This window comes from Mytilus edulis, chromosome 10 (genome assembly GCF_963676685.1).
Source record: "Mytilus edulis chromosome 10, xbMytEdul2.2, whole genome shotgun sequence".
NCBI lineage: Eukaryota > Metazoa > Mollusca > Bivalvia > Mytilida > Mytilidae > Mytilus > Mytilus edulis.
The window spans coordinates 19,757,984-19,778,996 of record NC_092353.1 but is presented as its reverse complement, the minus strand read 5'-3'; the positions used below and the strand labels follow the sequence as shown (position 1 = coordinate 19,778,996).

At 34.3% G+C, this 21,013-nt stretch overlaps 1 protein-coding gene across 1 annotated transcript in view; it reads right to left on the bottom strand.

The window, feature by feature from the left end:
• LOC139490575 (sacsin-like) overlaps window positions 1-19,300 on the bottom strand; it is a 29,871-nt gene extending 10,571 nt beyond the window's left edge. The window contains exons 1-5 of the mRNA XM_071277428.1: window positions 19,101-19,300; window positions 7,830-7,983; window positions 6,505-6,606; window positions 4,989-5,136; window positions 539-2,050 (exon numbers count right to left, since the gene is read on the bottom strand). Of these exons, the coding sequence (XP_071133529.1) occupies window positions 539-2,050; window positions 4,989-5,136; window positions 6,505-6,606; window positions 7,830-7,967 (1,900 nt within the window). The 5' untranslated portion in view covers window positions 7,968-7,983; window positions 19,101-19,300. The remainder of the gene's footprint in view (window positions 1-538; window positions 2,051-4,988; window positions 5,137-6,504; window positions 6,607-7,829; window positions 7,984-19,100) is intronic.
• Between the last annotated feature and the right edge of the window lie 1,713 nt (window positions 19,301-21,013).

Here is a 21,013-nt window from a genome sequence, read left to right as displayed (position 1 = left end):
AAAAATAACAACTTTTTTTTATAAATATCCTGGATTTCAAACCAAACTTGGACCAAAGCTTGTTTGTTATCATGTTAAGACAGTATCCAGAAGCAAATTTTGTAAAAAAAGACTGTTTTTCCATATTTTACCTATAAATGAACTTAGTTTTTTTGCCAATTAACAGTTAAATTAACAATTGAGTTGAATGATCAACAGTAAAGCCATACCCCAACAAGAACCAGAGCTATTTATGAGATAGACACATTCCTTATTCCAAATAACTCCTAAATTTTGATAAGACAATATCGATTTTTACAGGCCAGTAGCGACACATGCCACCTACGGGGACCTACAATTTACCTGGTCTTTGATAGCCTCATTTACAAAGAGGACAGGAATATAATTTTCCGAAATATTTTCGAAAATCTGCAGGAATCGTTTCTGAGTACCTATCGCTTCATAACAATATAGTTGCATTCAATTCAAAGACCTTTTAAAGTGTGAATAATTGTGAAATGTATCTTTTTTTCATAACCAAATATATTCAAATAATTACCTTTCTTAGCCATGGCAGTTAATGCTTTCATCAATGGAACTGGCAAATCATTGGACACAAATCTATGTTCAAGGCCAGGGAAAACTGTAGAATCTATTGATGAAGAACCAACATATATAACTTCTTCTTCGATTGAACTTTGATGAAAACTTTCGAATCCACCACTTTGCAGAGGTAGTAGTTTTAATCCATCTAGTATGTTTACTTCTGAATCATTCATGATATAACTCAAGAGGTGGATTTTTTGCTCAGGACTAAGTAGCTGAATAACATTATTAGACGTGTTCAGATATTGGACTATTTCAAGAGGACTGATATATTCAATTTGTCCATATCTTATCAGCATTTTCATATTATTATGAAGGTCGAAGACATTTTTTTTAAGATGAAGAAGAACCGTCTTTATTGTTTCCCTTATGCTTACGTGTTGACATTTTGACATGTCAGAAGAAAAAACGTCGTATAAGATTATAGAATCTTTGTTAACCCATTTCCCATTGTTGCGTTCTGTAAAGAATACTGGTAATTGAACCACGCGGTTATAAAATCCAGTTACACAACTCCGCCAGAAAGAATCATAAAAAAGTTCATGTTGGGGCATACAATCGTAAACCATCTTTACTTGATTATTTGGATTGTTATTTTGTGTACTTTGTTCAATAAGGTGTTCAACCAGCTTCATATAAGCTATTGGTACAAGATTGGTAACTACAGCTACGTTCCACTGCACGAATTTATCTGAAGACTTTCCTGTCGACAATTTCAAATGTTGTCGATTTTGACTTAATGCAAAATTAGCATTCACATGCACCGGCAGATTTGTTTTGACAGTGGCTGGCAGAGGTAAAAAGTTAAATACACGTCCTATTTTAGAGTCCGTTATTCCCCGCTGAAATGCTATTCCAACATACGGAAGGCATGCTATGTCTGAGTCTTCAACAAGGGTAGCCAGTGGTGTTTTCAATTCTGAATGTCCTGCATAATAGTGTAAAACAGTCCAAAGCTGAGACTTTTGGCATTGACTTCTTTTTTGATTACTTATTGTGTGTGTGGTACAATTGAATGCAATATAACTTGAATCGCATGTCCCGTTTTCGATTTTGTCCCACATACTACACAAACAATCAGACATTTTGGTATCGTCAAAAATCAGTGTAGTTTTATGTAAGAGCTGTCCGCTTATACTGCTTACTTCAATTTCTTTTAGATACTTCATAAACAGTAGCACATGATGAGCACTAGTCTTTAACATTTCAATAGCACCTTCTAATTTTGAACTGCTATATTCATTTGACGACAATTGACTAGGGGATGTTCTTAGCGGGAACCAAAAAATCGTTCCATTATAATAACCCTTCCTAATAATTTCCATACTTAGTCCGAACGAATTCAGGATTCCAGATCTACCAACTATCTCACCAAATTCTGCTAAATTTGTCTTATGGCATTCATTATTTACTTTAAAAGGGTCAATAAGTAAAGCGAAATGTCCGCTAATGACAACAGCATAATCTGTAAACGAGATAATAATAATAATTGATGATGATGATGATGATGATGATGATGATGATGATGATGATGATGATGATGATGATGATGATGATGATGATGATGATGATGATGATGATGATGATGATGATGATGATGATGATGATGATGATGATGATGATGATGATGATGATGATGATGATGATGATGATGATGATGATGATGATGATGATGATGATGATGATGATGATGATGATGATGATGATGATGATGATGATGATGATGATGATGATGATGATGATGATGATGATGATGATGATGATGATGATGATGATGATGATGATGATGATGATGATGATGATGATGATGATGATGATGATGATGATGATGATGATGATGATGATGATGATGATGATGATGATGATGATGATGATGATGATGATGATGATGATTGATAATAATTGATAATAATAATAATAATAATAATAATAATAATAATAATAATAATAATAATAATAATGAAAAGCCCACGGCTTGCACCTGTCACCCACCCCTTGATTGTATTGAATCAAACTTTTAATTCAATACCAGATGATGATGATGATGATGATGATGATGATGATGATGATGATGATGATGATGATGATGATGATGATGATGATGATGATGATGATGATGATGATGATGATGATGATGATGATGATGATGATGATGATGATGATGATGATGATGATGATGATGATGATGATGATGATGATGATGATGATGATGATGATGATGATGATGATGATGATGATGATGATGATGATGATGATGATGATGATGATGATGATGATGATGATGATGATGATGATGATGATGATGATGATGATGATGATGATGATGATGATGATGATGATGATGATGATGATGATGATGATGATGATGATGATGATGATGATGATGATGATGATGATGATGATGATGATGATGATGATGATGATGATGATGATGATGATGATGATGATGATGATGATGATGATGATGATGATGATGATGATGATGATGATGATGATGATGATGATGATGATGATGATGATGATGATGATGATGATGATGATGATGATGATGATGATGATGATGATGATGATGATGATTGATAATAATTGATAATAATAATAATAATAATAATAATAATAATAATAATAATAATAATAATGAAAAGCCCACGGCTTGCACCTGTCACCCACCCCTTGATTGTATTGAATCAAACTTTTAATTCAATACCAGAAACGTGAAAGTACTTACACTTGTGGCATGACTATCGGTAATGTAAACCTTTGTTCTCTATTATCAGACTATACAATTACATTTGTTATTGTTACCGTATATATGTTTTTTCTTAATACATGTAGTTGTTTCGATGAATTACCAAAACAAATGTAGGTCCTCCGATAAATTGACGTCGCAAAACCGATTATTTGGTAAAGTATTCTAGGAACGTTAGTATTAGACGAGAGGTTAGTAATTAAAGTACACCTATTTATTTTATGTATTTAATATTACAAGAATTTATTTTAGTACTGCTTGATCTATCTTTTTTTGTGTGAAATATTGACATTACATAGCCTATGTCTTTAACTTTTTCAAAGCTTTCCTCTAAAATGGCTTCACCAATTTTGAACACTCTTTTGATGCTAGATAACAAGTTTAAGTTCCCATCAACAAACATTGCTAATTTTTCTTAAAAGGGTATCTTCATAATACATCATTAATAGATAAATCAAAAGAAATTAAAAAGATTTTCAAGATGTACCAACTTCATATCCTTAACATTTATAAGTTCAAAGTAAACAATTTACAGGGCATGTGCTCGATAATATGTAGCTTCGTTTCATGTGTAATTTAGTCATGACGCCATCTCTTCAACTATCGAGTTGACCTGTATGAGAATGATTTTTTTGTGGATCGAATCAGTCAATCAAATATATTACCTTTGTTTCACTTTCAATGTTGACATTCTTTTCCCTCAAATAACCGACCACGCACATTGCATGCGTGATCCATCTCTAGATAAGGGGTTAGATTGAAGTTCACATGCATACGGAGTCAATGAGATTGAATTATTCACTTGCATGTGAATAATTCATCATTTATGTTTCTTAGCTTAATTTGACAAAGTTGAACCAAAACTGCCTGCAAAAGTGAATTATTAATGCACTATTTCCCTTTCATTAATGATTAAAAAAAAAGAATCATACTTTAGATTCTTTATATATCTCGTAGCTAGTGTCCCTTTAAAAGCGGCATAGTGCCAACACGATAGAAACTCACACAATACTTCAGACTGCAATCAAATGGATTCAGCAATTTTATTACAGTTTGAACAAGGTTTTGCGGTATTTACCGCATCTGGTATTTACCAATGGCATTTATATTAATAGTACAACCACCTTGATCTTAAAACCAAACTGAAACATAAAGACCCTATTTGGAACTTGTATACAATATAAGAAGACAACAACAAAACCAGTGCTAAGTGTAATGATTATAATGCTACAATTAGTGAAAAAGTCGCCTGATGAGTACCATTGGTAGGGGCGAAACAGTTTTTATCTTTTGTACAAATAAGACATTCCAAATCACTATTTGTTAAGAATTTAAAATGACTTTAACACTTTCATTGTTTCAATACTAGCAGTAATTGACCAGGCAAGAGTGGTCTTTATAGTAATGTCCACTTAAATGTTCAATCGACTTGTATTTGCCAGTATTTCCCGCTGGCATGATCAATTGCCTTTTTTGCCAACCTTGAGTTTGAATAAAAGAAAAAAAGGCAATAGTAGTATACCACTATTCAAAAGTCATAAATCGATTTTACTGAAACAAATCAGGATCAAAACCAAAACTGAGGGAACCACGTCAACGTTAAGGGGAAAACAAAACAAAAAAGAAGCTTCAATTAATATATTTGATAACATACCGGTTATGTGGAATACAGATTTAAATCCTTGTCCGTAACGACCAATTTTGTATGCTTTGTGTTCTTTATGGCTTAAGTATAAGCTAGTAATTCCATTCCAGTCATCCTCTTCAAAAACAGCATCGTTGTATACACATAAACCGGGTGACTGATTTTTTCAAAAATACATAAAAAAGAGTTTTTTTTAACATGTGAAACATGGTGAAATCGTGTAATCAAAGTGCTTGTAAGCACTGAAGGAATTGTCTAAGGGTTTCGGCTATTGATATTTGTTTGTAGATGGTCTTGTTTTGCATATAACTTTTTGCTTATTGAAGCTTATCTATATATCTATTATAATTGTCAAGATAAAAGAGAAAAATAAAAAGGTAACATTATTCAATTGAGAGCAATATCTCACATGAGAAGTCGTGCTGCAGATTTACGTAACTAGCCGATAGGTAGAGCTCAACATTAAATAAGTAAAATATATTCAAGATAACAAGCGTTCAATCATTTAATTATACTAAATAGGAAATAGGGTCAATACGTTATTGACCTAGCTAAAAGTTGTACAAGTTCGATTTATGAGTTTGACTGTCCCTCTGGTATCTTTCGTCCCTCTTTTGTATATGGACAAATAATAAGTAAATTATCACCTTGTCATAAAACCTGTGTAATAATGATTTTCTTTTCAAACTTCTACTAAAGAAATATAACTGTTTTTGTCCATCCATTATACATTTTTGGTTATGTAAATGAATCCTCCGTTTCATTTTCAATGTTTTTATGCCCCACCTACGATAGTAGAGGGGCATTATGTTTTCTGGTCTGTGCGTCCGTTCGTTCGTTCGTCCGTTCGTTCGTTCGTCCGTCTGTCCCGCTTCAGGTTAAAGTTTTTGGTCAAGGTAGTTTTTGATTAAGCTGAAGTCCAATCAACATGAAACTTAGTACACATGTTCCTTATGATATGATCTTTCTTATTTGAAAGTCAAATTAGACTTTTGACCCCAATTTCACGGTCCACTGAACATAGAAAATGAAAGTGTGAGTTTCAGGTTAAAGTTTTTGGTCAAGGTAGTTTTTAATGAAGTTGAAGTCCAATCAACATGAAAATTAGTACGCATGTTCCCTTTGGTATGATCTTTCTAATTTTAATGCCAAATTAGATTTTTTTTCAATTTCACGGTCCATTGAACATTGAAAATGATAGTGCGAGTGGGGCATCCGTGTACTTTGGACACATTCTTGTTTGTTTTTTTTAAATATCAAAATAAAATGCTATGTTATCAAATTGTCTTAGCTATATAGTATTCATCCAACCCTTTTATACATTTTTCCCGAAAGAAAATGCAAAACATGTACAGACTATACAAATTTTACAATGATACACCTTTATTCTAAACTTAACAGAGTTAAAGACTATAGAATATCTGTGCAGTTCTATCTTGTCTCTTTATATTATGGATGGACAAATTGTTTCATGTCTTTAAAAGAAATTTAAAAAGAAAGAGTGTACAATAAACAAATAACATACCTTTAGATATTTAGCATAACAGCCCCCGGGATCAATGTTTCGACTGTCGGAAATGATTTTCATAACAGCAGCTTTTGCATCTTCTGCATTTTGCACAAACTCCTAAAAGAGATAAAGGTACATGTACACGATACTCCTAAATTAAATAGAGAAACATTAGATTAAAGTGTACCGTACACATCATGTTTACCTATTTCTATTGGTATAATTACCTTTTACTGTTGTGAACAAAATCTCTTTTCTTACAGCACTTTCAATACTTATAAGGAAAGGTATATAGTTTGGCGATAATTCGGATTTTATCTAAATTATATTTGCATTTTAAACTCGTTAAACAGAATCTAAATATCGAGAACAATATAAGCAACATCAATAACTATAGAGATACAATAAACAAGTATTAAACATGTGTGAAATAGGTTTTAATTCGTTCCTGTCAATCTACATAACTTGTATCAGAAAAACGTATATCTAATATGGCTTTGACCAAGTTCTTTTTCATGGTACAAAAATATAATGGGGTCGTCAGTTTCAAGAAATTTGATTGGATATAAGTAAATTGGCCATTTCTTATTCTCAATCTTGTCTCTGTCTGTATATAGGAGTAAATAATATACCAAAGCCTGCCCGTTTCACTGGTTGTGACTAAATGTATGTGATAAAAGTTTTACTAAAAGTAACACAACCCCTTTTTGAACAAAATAAACATTGCAAAACCGACCATACAAATTACCTCAAACTCAATTTTATTTGGCAAGAGGTCAAATTTCGGATTAACCATATTGGATGGAATTGTTGGCCTCGCAAGAGTCCCATTTACAAAAAGCATATAGCATTATAATTGTACTATGCTATGTTTTGTTTACTGCTGTCTTTTAGTTGGTTTCCTTTTTTTGCCATGGCGTTGTCAGTTCATTTTCGACTTATGAATTTGAATGTACCTTTCGTATCTTTCGCCTCTCTTTTGTAAATACTGATGATAAACAAACTGTACAAACAGTAGCTTCACATTGAAAATGGTGGAAAGGACAATGAAAATAGGACAGACGGACATTTTAGATTATAAGTAATCTGTATTCAACGTATGATTTACCAAGGTCCTTCATATTCTTAAATATAAAGCTTATCAAACATGATAACTCCATGGACCTGGCCGAATCCAGATTTGTATGTATCGCATTCGTTTTAGGATTTACTCATTTCTTCCCAAAAGTAGTTGTTTCTTCTCTTGTCTTATTGTTCAAAAAGATTGTAATACCAATATATGTTATGATACTTTTATTTCAACACTGAATTGACAACTAATTAATGTTCAAGTATCTTACATAAAAAATTTGGACATCGTCTGGATATTCTCTCATGATATTTTGAAGCTGCTTTAATAATGAGGGGCGTTCCATTGGAAACCATTTTTTCTCATTTGATGTTTGGTCATTATCCGAGATGGGAAGTTGACTAGCCATTTCTCTTAACGAGTATCTAAAACAATTGGATATAAAAATAAAGAACACAATAAAAATAAACACACATAAATACATACACAATCTTTGATTCCTAGGCTACAGATATACAATTGAATCTGTTGTGCCGTTGTTTTCCTCTTATAATAAATGTGTTGTCCTCGGTTTTAGCTTGGAACACGAATTTGTTTTCAGCACCAGTTTGGTTGTTTTTTTATAGGGTTCTTTGTTAGATATTTAGTTATTAATTAGGATCTATATGTTTTACACAGAAAAACGTACATGGTTAGAAAATACAAATAACCACATCATTGCAAACACAATTATATATCAATATTCATGTAATGGTTAGAAAATACACAAACACGCCAGTAAATACTTAATCCCAATTCTAATTCTATTTCAAGAAATTTACTAGTGATAAATATATGTCACAAAAAATCGTGTTCGTTGTTAATCGCCATTTTAAATTAATGTACTATTATATTATTCATTTATGTATTTCTCAGTCCCGAGTATTCTTGCGTTTATTTGTACTGTATTCCTATCATGTAATATTGTCATTTTAGCGTTAGTTATAACATTGCTATTATTGCCATAAAACCAGGTCTAACAAACCATTTTTCTGAATTGTCCTGTATAGGCGAATGACAGTTACCCAAAAGACGCTTAGTTAAAGACTTCAATGAACCCAACGAACATACGGCTATATTATATATATTATTCAAAAGCTATATCTCTCATATAATTGTTGTGAGATATTCACATAGTTAAGAACCACCAACAAAAACAATATGAAAATAAAGCGAGAAAATAACTAAAAGTTGAGGTCAGATCAACAACAGAGGGCTAAGTGCAAACTATATATCCCCAAAAATTAATTTGAGTTTTGATGACATAAAAAAAGGATAAATTCAACTTTAGCTTTCATTTCTCACAATTGTTTAAATCGTTTAGATGAAAATAACTTAATCTTAGCCATAAATATTCTTTATATGTATATGAACTATCTTTAATATGCCAAAGGTTCAGTCAAACAATAACAGTGTACTAATATGTTAACTATTCGGGCATTGTAAGTACTGTTATTGCGAATTGCTAGAATTTCCAAATCAAACATAAATACAAGTAAATATAATCATAACACGTCTCAATTTAGAACGTACATAGTTTGATAGGATTAAATATTTCGACCAGACACGAGGAACATTTTTAGAGGCTAACTTATAATAGCAAGGGGGAATCTACGTCATCACGCAGGGTGTCGGCGATTGAAATTGGACCACCATCTTGTCGCTTCAAGGTAAGAATTTTACTTATTATGCCAGTTATATGAGGGTTATGATTATACAAAATAGTCCACCAAAGACTATATAAAGTAGGAAAATAAATGAGCCATCGCTCAATATTATTGGTTATCTCAATTTTGCAAACACTTCGATACCAGTTTTAGGAATTAGGTCAACATGCAGGATATCGTCGAAATTTTTCATAACAACATCTTGATTTTCAAGAACCGCCTACTTTATCAACAAATTAACATGTCCGAATTCTTTATTGTACTCGGTAAAATACTTTTTAATCACAAATATCCGTCATTATGGTCGAAAAACGTCTTATTTTTAAAAAATGGAAGAAGGATGTCGGCAACACATCGAATATCGAAGGATGTCGGGGACACACTAATATATTAACGATGTAAGTGTCCTTTGATTATATCAACCATAATAAAGATACGATAAAAAAACAGGATTAGTGTTCCTTGCTTGCATCCATTTCATGCACTCAATTTCAGGATTCAATTTTTGTAAATATTCGAGAAAAAAAAAGTTTTAGAAAGTGAAAGTCAGATTTCGTTTCAGTTAAGCCAGGAGTCCCACAGGGGTCAATTATTGGACCGAGTCTTTTTATTTATTAATTAACTGTTTACAAAATTTTGAATTTTTCTGAAATACTAAGGCTTTGTTACCTAAGGCATAGATTACCTTAGCTGTATTTGGCAACACTTTTAGGAATTTTGGATCTCAATGCTCTTCAACTTCGTACTTTATTTGGCTTTTTAAAAACTTTTTTGGATTCGAGCGTCACTGATAAGTCTTTTGTAGACGAAACGCGCGTCTGGCGTATTTATAAAATCTAGTCCTGGTACAATGTGGTATCTATGATGAGTTTACTTTATACTATATATATATATATATAAATAACAATAATAATAATATCTAGCGGGACGGCTGCAGTGCAGGCGATTTGGTGTCACGATATCACAGTAGCATGGGTTCGAATCCCGGCGAGGGAAGAACCAAAAATTTGCGAAAGCAAATTTACAGATCTAACATTGTTGGGTTGATGTTTAGACGAGTTGTATATACATTATGTACACAGCCATGTATCACCATCATTGATGGCGATCCGATGGATACATCTGTTGTAGAGTTGTCACTGACTCAGACGTACTTATGAATATAATTATATTCTGTGACTGTATATTACATTAATTTGTAGGATCCTTTACTATAGATAATTTAGCTGATCTGTAACAATAACATCTTCATGCCTTATATATCATGTACTGTAGTACGCCGCTAGATTAAAACTGACGTGGAAAGGTAACACATGCCCACCGAAAGCTCTTTTTTGAGAGCCCAGGTGGTCGTGTGGTCTAGCGGGACGGCTGCAGTGCAGGCGATTTGGTGTCACGATATCACAGTAGCATGGGTTCGAATCCCGGCGAGGGAAGAACCAAAAATTTGCGAAAGCAAATTTACAGATCTTACATTGTTGGGTTGATGTTTAGACGAGTTGTATATACATTATGTACACAGCCATGTATCACCATCATTGATGGCGATCCGATGGATACATCTGTTGTAGAGTTGTCACTGACTCAGACGTACTTATGAATATAATTATATTCTGTGACTGTATATTACATTAATTTGTAGGATCCTTTACTATAGATAATGTAGCTGATCTGTAACAATAACATCTTCATGCCTTATATATCATGTACTGTAGTACGCCGCTAGATTAAAACTGACGTGGAAAGGTAACACATGCCCACCGAAAGCTCTTTTTTGAGAGCCCAGGTGGTCGTGTGGTCTAGCGGGACGGCTGCAGTGCAGGCGATTTGGTGTCACGATATCACAGTAGCATGGGTTCGAATCCCGGCGAGGGAAGAACCAAAAATTTGCGAAAGCAAATTTACAGATCTAACATTGTTGGGTTGATGTTTAGACGAGTTGTATATACATTATGTACACAGCCATGTATCACCATCATTGATGGCGATCCGATGGATACATCTGTTGTAGAGTTGTCACTGACTCAGACGTACTTATGAATATAATTATATTCTGTGACTGTATATTACATTAATTTGTAGGATCCTTTACTATAGATAATTTAGCTGATCTGTAACAATAACATCTTCATGCCTTATATATCATGTACTGTAGTACGCCGCTAGATTAAAACTGACGTGGAAAGGTAACACATGCCCACCGAAAGCTCTTTTTTGAGAGCCCAGGTGGTCGTGTGGTCTAGCGGGACGACTGCAGTGCAGGCGATTTGGTGTCACGATATCACAGTAGCATGGGTTCGAATCCCGGCGAGGGAAGAACCAAAAATTTGCGAAAGCAAATTTACAGATCTAACATTGTTGGGTTGATGTTTAGACGAGTTGTATATATATATATATATATATATGACATTTCATCTGGCCCTACATCTACCGGGTGTTTAGTAAAGGCAACAGTAGTATACCGCAGTTCGAAATCCATAAATCGAGAAATAAAAACAAATCCGGGTTACAAACTAAAACTTAAGGAAACGCATCAAATATAAGAGAAAAACTACGACACAACAGAAATACAACATTAAAATGTAACAAACACAGAAACGAACTTTTATATAACAATGGCAATTTTCCTGACTTGGTACAGGACATTTTAAGAAAAAAAAATGGTGGATTGAACCTGGTTTTATGACAGGCCAAACCTTCCACTTTAATGGCAATGATAAATTCAACATTAAAATGATAATATTACCTGACAGGATTACATTACAAAAAAATGGGAGAAAATATAAAACAGAGAAATACACTAATAAAAGCTAACAAAAAGTATCAGGTTTAAAATTTTATACGCCAGACGTGCGTTTCGTTACATTTTTACCTGCAGATGATACCGTAGTTAATTTGGCTTTTTAATCGAACTTTCATGTCTCTACAGTACAAAAAGATCTCATGGGAAACTATGCTGGTAAAGGCATTCCACCCAGACAATTATGCAATGTCATCCCAGACACCAGATTTAAACTAGAGGCTCTAAAGAGCCTGTGTCGCTCACCTTGGTCAATGTGAATATTAAACAATGGACACAGATGGATTCATGACAAAATTGTGTTTTGGTGATGGTGATGTGTTTGTAGATCTTACTTTACTAAACATTCTTGCTGCTTACAATTATCTCTATCTATAACAGTACTTTCTGTGGAAAATGTTATTGAAAATCTTCAAATTTTAAGAAAATTGTTAAAAATTGACTTTGAAGGGCAATAACTCCTTAGGGGTCAATTGACTATTTTGGTCATAGTGACTTATTTTTAGTTCTTACTTTGCTGTACATTATTGCTGTTTACAGTTTATCTCTATCTATAATAATATTCAAGATAACAAAAAAACTCAAAATTACCAATTCAGGGGCAGCAACCTAACAACAGATTATCCAATTCATCTGAAAATTCCAGGGCAGATATATCATGACCTGATCAACAATTTTACTTCCTGTAAGATTTGCTCTTAATGCTTTGGTTTTTGAGTTATAAGCCAAAAACTGCATTTTACCCCCATGTTCTATTTTTAGCCATGGCGGCCATCTTGGTTTGTTGGCCGATTTACCAGACACATTTTTTTAACTAGATACCCCAATTATGATTATGGCCAAGTTTGGTTTAATTTAGCCCAGTAGTTTCAGAGGAGAAGATTTTTCTAAAAGATTACTAAGATTTATGAAAAATGGTTTAAAATTGACTATAAAGGGCAATAACTCCTAAAGTGGTCAACTGACCATTTTGGTCATTTGACTTATTTGTAGATCTTACTTTGCTGAACATCATTGCTGTTTACAGTTTATCTCTATCTATAATAATATTCAAGATAATAACCAAAAATAGCAAAATTTCCTTAAAATTACTAATTCAGGGGCAGCAACCCAACAACGGGTTATCCGATTCATCTGAAAATTTCAGGGCAGATAGATCTTCACCTGTTTAACAATTCTACCCCATGTCAGATTTGCTCTAAATGCTTTGGTTTTTGAGTTATAAGCCAAAAACTGCATTTTACCCCTATGTTCTATTTTTAGCCATGGCGGCCATCTTGGATGGTTGGCCAGGTCACCGGACACATTTTTCAAACTAGATACCCCAATGATGATTGTGGCCAAGTTTGGTTTAATTTGGCCCAGTAGTTTCAGAGGAGAAGATTTTTGTAAAAGTTAACGACGACGACGGACGCCGGACGCCAAGTGATGAGAAAAGCTCACTTGGCCTTTTAGGCCAGGTGAGCTAAAAATTGTTAAACATTGACTATAAAGGGCAATAACTCCTAAAGTGGTCAACTGACCATTTTGGTCATGTTGACTTATTTGTAGATCTTACTTTGCTGAACATTATTGCTGTTTACAGTTTATCTCTATCTATAATAATATTCAAGATAATAACCAAAAACAGCAAAATTTCCTTAAAATTATCAATTCAGGGGCAGCAACCCAACAACGGGTTGTTTGATTCATCTGAAAATTTCAGGGCAGATAGATCTTCACCTGATGAACAATTTTACTCCATGTCAGATTTGCTCTAAATGCTCTGGTTTTTGAGTTAAAAGCCAAAAACTGCATTTTACCCCTATGTTCTATTTTTAGCCATGGCGGCCATCTTGGTTGGTTGGACGGGTCACGCCACACATTTTTAAACTAGATACCCCAATGATGATTGTGGCCAAGTTTGGATTAATTTGTCCCAGTAGTTTCAGAGGAGAAGATTTTTTAAAAAGATAACTAAGATTTACGAAAAATGGTTAAAAATGGACTAAAAAGGGCAATAACTCCTAAAGTGGTCAACTGACCATTTCGGTCCCGTTGACCTATTTGTAAATCTTACTTTGCTGAACATTATTGCTGTTAACAGTTTATCTCTATCTATAATAATATTCAAGATAATAACCAAAAACAGCAAAATTCCTTAAAATTATAAATTCAGGGGCAGCAACCCAACAACGGGTTGTCTGATTCATCTGAAAATTTCAGGGCAGATAGATCTTTACCTGATAAACAATTTTACCCCTTTCAGATTTGCTCTAAATGCCTTGGTTTTTGAGTTATAACCCAAAAACTGCATTTTACCCCTATGTTCTATTTTTAGCCATGGCGGCCATCTTGGTTGGTTGGCCGGGTCACGCCACACATTTTTTAAACTAGATACCCCAATGATGATTATGGCCAAGTTTGGTTTAATTTAGCCCAGTAGTTTCAGAGGAGAAGATTTTTGTAAAAGTTAACGACGACGGACGACGACGACGACGGACGACGACGGACGCCGGACGCAAAGTGATGGGAAAAGCTCACTTGGCCCTTCGGGCCAGGTGAGCTAAAAAAGAAGAACTGCAGGAGCAAGTGCTATCAATTCTTGCAGTTTGTCATTTTTTGGGGGGTCCTTTATTTCATGTTCCATTTTATGTAACATGTCGTTTTGAAGTTGATCTGCAAACAATTGTATGTGGCCCTGTTGGTCCTCTATCGTGAAATTTGCTCAAGTCTACTGGCGGTTTTGTTGAAATTTTTTCAGTAATTGACATTGGGGAAACTTAATATTTTTGCCAGGCGTTTTTATTTTGATGACAAATGTGATTTGCATTGTTTTGATTTTTTTTTACGGATGGCGATTTAGTGGGCGATCTGGTCGGCTGTTCAACATCAGATTGTATTCGCGATCGTTTAAATTTGATTTGCGGCTTGTCATGACCATTAGTTTTAAATTAGATCTAGTCACATGTTGAATAACATGTGTTAAAAATAGTATATATTAGTGTGTCCCCGACATCCTTCGATATTCGATGTGTTGCCGACATCCTTTTTTCATTTTTCAAAAATAAGACGTTTTTCGACCATAATGACGGATATTTGTGAGTAACAAGTATTTCCCCCCGAGTACAATAAAGAATTCGGACATGTTCATTTGTTGATAAAGTAGGCGGTTCTTGATAATCAAGATGTTATGAAAAATTTTGCCGATATCCTGCATGTTGACCCAATTCCTAAAACTGGTATCGAAGTGTTTGCAAAATTGAGATAACCAATAATATTGAGCGATGGCTCATTTATTTTCCTACTTTATATAGTCTTTGGTGGACTATTTTGTATAATCATAACCTTCATATAACTGGCATAATAAGTAAAATTCTTACCTTGAAGCGACAAAATGGTGGTCCAATTTCAATCACCGACACCCTGCGTGATGACGTAGATTCCCCCCTTGAATAGCTGTCACTTCCTTAGCCAATGCGCGATGCATTATAACCAATAAAGAAAAAAATACAAATACATGTGATTGTAATTTCAAAGTTTCGCTCCTAAATTTAAGCCCCGGTCACAACAGATCGTACGATTTTTTGTCGTGGAAGATCTATAAAATAGTTTTCGTGGCACTGTCGTGCAAAATGTCAAGAAAAATATTTCGAGTGGTCACAAAAGCTACGACATGTCCACGATGGTTACACGATGGGTACAAGACAGAAACAAAAATTGTAGTTGTACTGTCGTGGGTTTGTCGCAAGTCGGTCGTGCGACAGTCGTACGACAATCGTGAGTTGTTTGGGGCTATTTTTCAGCTTTACATGTCATGGGATGCGCGTGTCACTGTCGTGTCAATGTCGTGTCACTGTCGTGTCAATGTCGTGTCACTGTCGTATCCCTGTCGTGCCACTGTCGTATGACTGTCTTACAACAGTCGTGGGTCACTCGCGCGTTTGACTCCGAGACTACAAGTTTATACTAGTATAGAAGGCCCAATTTATTGCAAGCTTTTTGCCACTTGCTTTCAATATAGTTAAGTGACATTATAAGTTCGGTCCAAATAACCGACGTTTTTCGTATTAGTTTGAAGTATAATTGTTCAGCAAATTTAAACCAGGATGCCCCCGAAAAGAAAAATAAATGGATGATATTTTGCTCTTGTTGGAGTCCGGCAAGGCGCATTTTCAGCAGGGCTAAACGTAATCGTTCTGGTGGAATAGCAATCCTCATTTAACGGCAGACGGTATGTATTCCGAAAATTCATTCCCGCCTAATTGTATTATTCTAAATAAAACGAAACTATGTTGCACGACGAACGTACCACTGTCGCACGACAGACAATCAATGTTGTGCGAGCATCGTACGAAATTTGGTATTCGTGAGACAATCGTGCGACTGTAACACGAATGTATTGCGACAGTCGTGAGATTGTCGTACGACATTCGTACGAGTGTTTTTTCTTAAAATGGTTTATGTTGGTACCCACGACAATGTGTTTATCGCAATACAGTAGCACGATTGTGGTAAGACACTCTCACGACAGCCACAAGACAGTGACACGACAAAAATTCGTAGAGCAAAAAAGGTGCATGTCCAATCCAATTTTCGTCCAACGACACACGACAGCGCCACGATGCTCAAAATATCGTGCGACTGTCGTACGACGATCACAGATGACCCACGATTTGATCAAATGTCTTGTCGTGGCTCTGCATAGATGTGCTGTGGGTTCGTTGTGACCAGGGCTTAAACTTTCTCCTAAAAACATTTTCCTTTGAATTATATACTTTAACCGTTTTGCTCTTTTCATGTTTGATTTACTTTGATAACGTACAATTTGTTTTAACACCATCGGTCAACCAATTCGTGATAGTGTTTGTAAAACTTATGTAATGTTGATTTCTTCGACACAACCCGGATGGAGCAGTTTATGTGTCAAAAATTAAAGAGCTGATAAAGCCAAAAGATACATAGATTATAGCCATTTCCATGCCAATACTTAAATATTAGTTACTGGGCTAGTGATACTCTCGGCTATAAACAGAAGTAAAGGTATCACCCAGTAGTTGTGCATTATGCCTGACAAAATATTTGGCAATTAAAATTGTTTTGAAAAATGGAAGGGCTTATGTAATACCGACTGTCTGTTGAAACAAACACTCAACAAATATGTAAATGCAGAAGTTATTGAATTATCAATGAGTAAAGCTTTATAAAATTAATTATTTGTTTTATTATTTTTTTGGCATATTTGGCATAACTTTTAGGAATTTGTGGTCCGTACTGCTCTTCAACTTTGTACTTTATTTGGCCTTTTTAACATTTTTTAATTCGAGCGTCACTGAGGAGTCTTTTGTAGACGAAACGCGCGTCTTGCGCAAATATAAAATTTCAATCCTGTTATCTATGATGAGTTTATTTGCTTTTATATACAGAAACTAGAAAGCGACACGAATGGCCCCGACTCAAAAAAATTGAAAAATATGCAAATTCAAAAACACATGTGGACACAAACATGATGGTAGTCTCACATATCAAAAGTCAGCTCAAAATCTGGAGGCGTATAGAAAAATGTCCGTATAACTGTGATTTTCAACAAATTATCACTTAATGTCAAAAGCCCGTAATTTCGGCAAAAAATAGCGGAGCGGAACTAAACTTGATCTGTAACTCATCATGGTTAACTCACATACCAAAAAATCAGCCCAATATCTGAAGGCGTTTAAAAAAAACCTCCGTATTATGGTTTGTTGCGGAATGACAGAATGACGGAATTACGGAATGACGGAATCACGGACAAGGGTAAAAATATATGGCACCGACAAATTCGTTGCGGGGCCACAAAAATGCAGTTCATAAATTGTATAACTATACTTATAAAACTAGGTTGCAAATCCTCATCAATCAAAGCATGTTAAGACCACATTGTGTATATTGGCTTCCTCAAACGGTTTAAAGTTTTGCTTAATGTGTATAACATTTGGTTATGACAATGAATGAAACTTTTATGTATTAATTTTTTTGTAAATAAAGAAATGGATGTCTTATCCAGGATAAGACAAACAGGGCGTCCGTCCTCTTTGATTGTCATGTTTCTTCTGATTTATATAATTTTTGCCATTAACGCTTCTATAACATATCTGTTATCATTTTTGCAATTACGCCCCATCTCAAAAATCCATGATCTACCCCAAGGAAACTTAAAATATTCGATGAATTTAATATGGTTTCACAAATAAAAATTATAGTAATAACAAGAATGTGCCCATAGTACACAAATGCCCCACTTTGCACTATAATATTATATGTTCAGTTGACCTTGAAATCGGGGTCAAAAATCTAATTTGGCATTCAAATTATGAAGATCATATCATAAGGAACCTATGTGCTAAGTTTCAAGTTGAATGGACGCCAACTTCATCAAAACTACCTTGACCTAAAACTTTAACCTGAAACTCGTACTTTCATTTTCTATGTTCAGTGGACCGTAAAATTCTGGACAAATATCTAATTTGGCATTTCAATTAGAAAGATCATATCATAGGGAACATGTGTACTAGTTTTATGTTGATTGGACTTCAACCTCAGCATAAACCTTAACCAAAAACTTTAACCTGAAGCGGTACAGACAGACGGACGAATGGACGAACGTACGGACGAACGAACATACCAGAAAACATAATGCCCCTCTTCTATCGTAAAATGGATATATCCTAAAGTGGTTTGGTGTACTACAAAATGTATTAATTTGCACGATGTTCAACAGTCACTGTAAACTAAATATAATCATGACGTCATGCTGATACATGAACTACAACAACTAAAATGTAACATGCTTCATGATTTTGCACTGCCGTAATTTTCCCTGTTACATTTTAAAATTAACTACTAGTATTGTATTCCCATTAATAAAGTACTGCTAGAACAAAAGTAATTTGAAGTGAAACTAAAACTAGGTTTTCCGAAGCCCATGTTGCCAATAGCTTAACTATGAAAAGTTTAACTATATCGGTGCCAAAATTTTTTTCTTCTTCAGAATTTTAATTTCTTATGAATTGTAACTTACCGTGAGAAAGTATAGTGTCCTTCGAATCCCAAGTAACGAAGAACTATAAATATGATTCCGTCATACAAATTAATGATTTTCAATAGAATATAATAATGTATTACGAATGTGTACAGTTAACTGTCATTTAAATTTCGTGAAGTGCTATCGTCTTTGCGGATTCTACAGGTGAATTAAATGTATTTTTCAATGTCTTTTTCAAATGTGAAAAAAAAACATGTTGTCAATGTAAACAAATGGCGCAGCGTAACTATTATTATCTTGTAATTTAAACCAACCGTCAATACATCTTTGTGCAAATTCTTTTGAAAACTATAAAATGAATATAATCAATAGATTGCACTGTTAACAGGATAAAGTAGTCAGTTAAGAATTAAATGAAGCTGATATTTTACATTGAATTCCAATATGGCCGATAATATTTTATGCAATTGTTCGTATTTATTTGTAGTGTTTGCATTCCTTACATCGGGTGTTAAGCAGATACGTTGTTAAATCCACGGTCACACCTTAACGGATAGCGCAAACGAATTACTTTTTTTCAATCCGTCCATCTCCGTATGATGTCCTTTCTTATCCGTTAAATGTTCGTCCATAAGGTTCCATGTCCGTTCAGCGTCTGTTTTATCCGTTGACGTCCGTTCCAATCCACCGTTAGACCAAGGCCGTAGCTAGGCATCTTTTTTTTTTTGGGAGGGTATGAAATGAATGGTGCAAAATCCTGCATTCTAGGCATTTTTAGAGAGTTTGATAATGTTTTGAATTTGGACACTTTTATATATTTTTTTTATATATCTTAAGACTTTTACTAACAACAAATTTTTAACAACTTTATTTAAATTTATATGTAATTAAGAAAATCATCCAAATATCACTGATTTGAGTCTGCTGCCAGAACATAGAACAAACATCGATTCAGTAGAGTTTGCCAAATATTTCTATGGCCGGTTCAGTCAAATCGTTTCAGAATCATAATTTGGTCTGCTGATATCCTTGTCGCGATAAACATGGCAAGCCCGCACAATCTCTCACCACTCATGCATGCTCTTTTCCAAGTTTTCAGTCATTTCAGGGCAGTCTGTGTTTCTAAAGGAAGCACATTATCATCAACACAATGATCAATGTCTTCTCCCAATTCCTTCTCCATCAGCAGTTTGGTAGCAGCATCGGTAGTAACAGTTTTGTTTGCAAAAGGGAATTAAGCTTTCCTGTAAGCATCATCATACAGTTGCAGTTACAAAATATTAAACTCGCTTTTATGCTTACAAAGAGTAGACAAACTAGGGATAGAATGAGATAAGATAACTGTATACGATTCTATCTATAGAGTATATATGATATGGGTACAGGGGGAATTGGAATGGAGTTTTTGACGTTTACATGTAGGTCCACAATTTCAAATTATTTCTGGAAATAGTTGGTTGTATTTTAGTTCCAGAATCTATAAATTTATAGGGTATGGGGTGTCCGATTCCGAAACCCCGAATATAAAGAAACGAAATTCTGTAGTCCCGAATAAGTCAAGACAACATCCTGTGTTAAAGGTTCTACCATTCCTCAATAATATCAAATTGGAATATTGGATATTCTTTCAATTTCTAAGGTTAAAGAAACATGGATAGAAACTAATCCATGCATGTTTCATATTATTTATATTTTATTTATCTGTAAAGAGAAAGATTAAAGTTCGTGAAATGATTACGCAGACAGGACTGCTCCCTTGCGATGACTTGATTTGTCAAAAGTTGGTTAAACGGAGAAATGAATACGCAGACAGGACTGCCCCCTTCCGAAGACCAGTACTTGATTTGTCAGTCTACTTATAGTTTTTGGATTGTTCTAATGAAGTTATATGCAATACTCAGACTCTGTTCACAAAAAAACTAGTTTACTAGAATTATTCCTTCTTTACC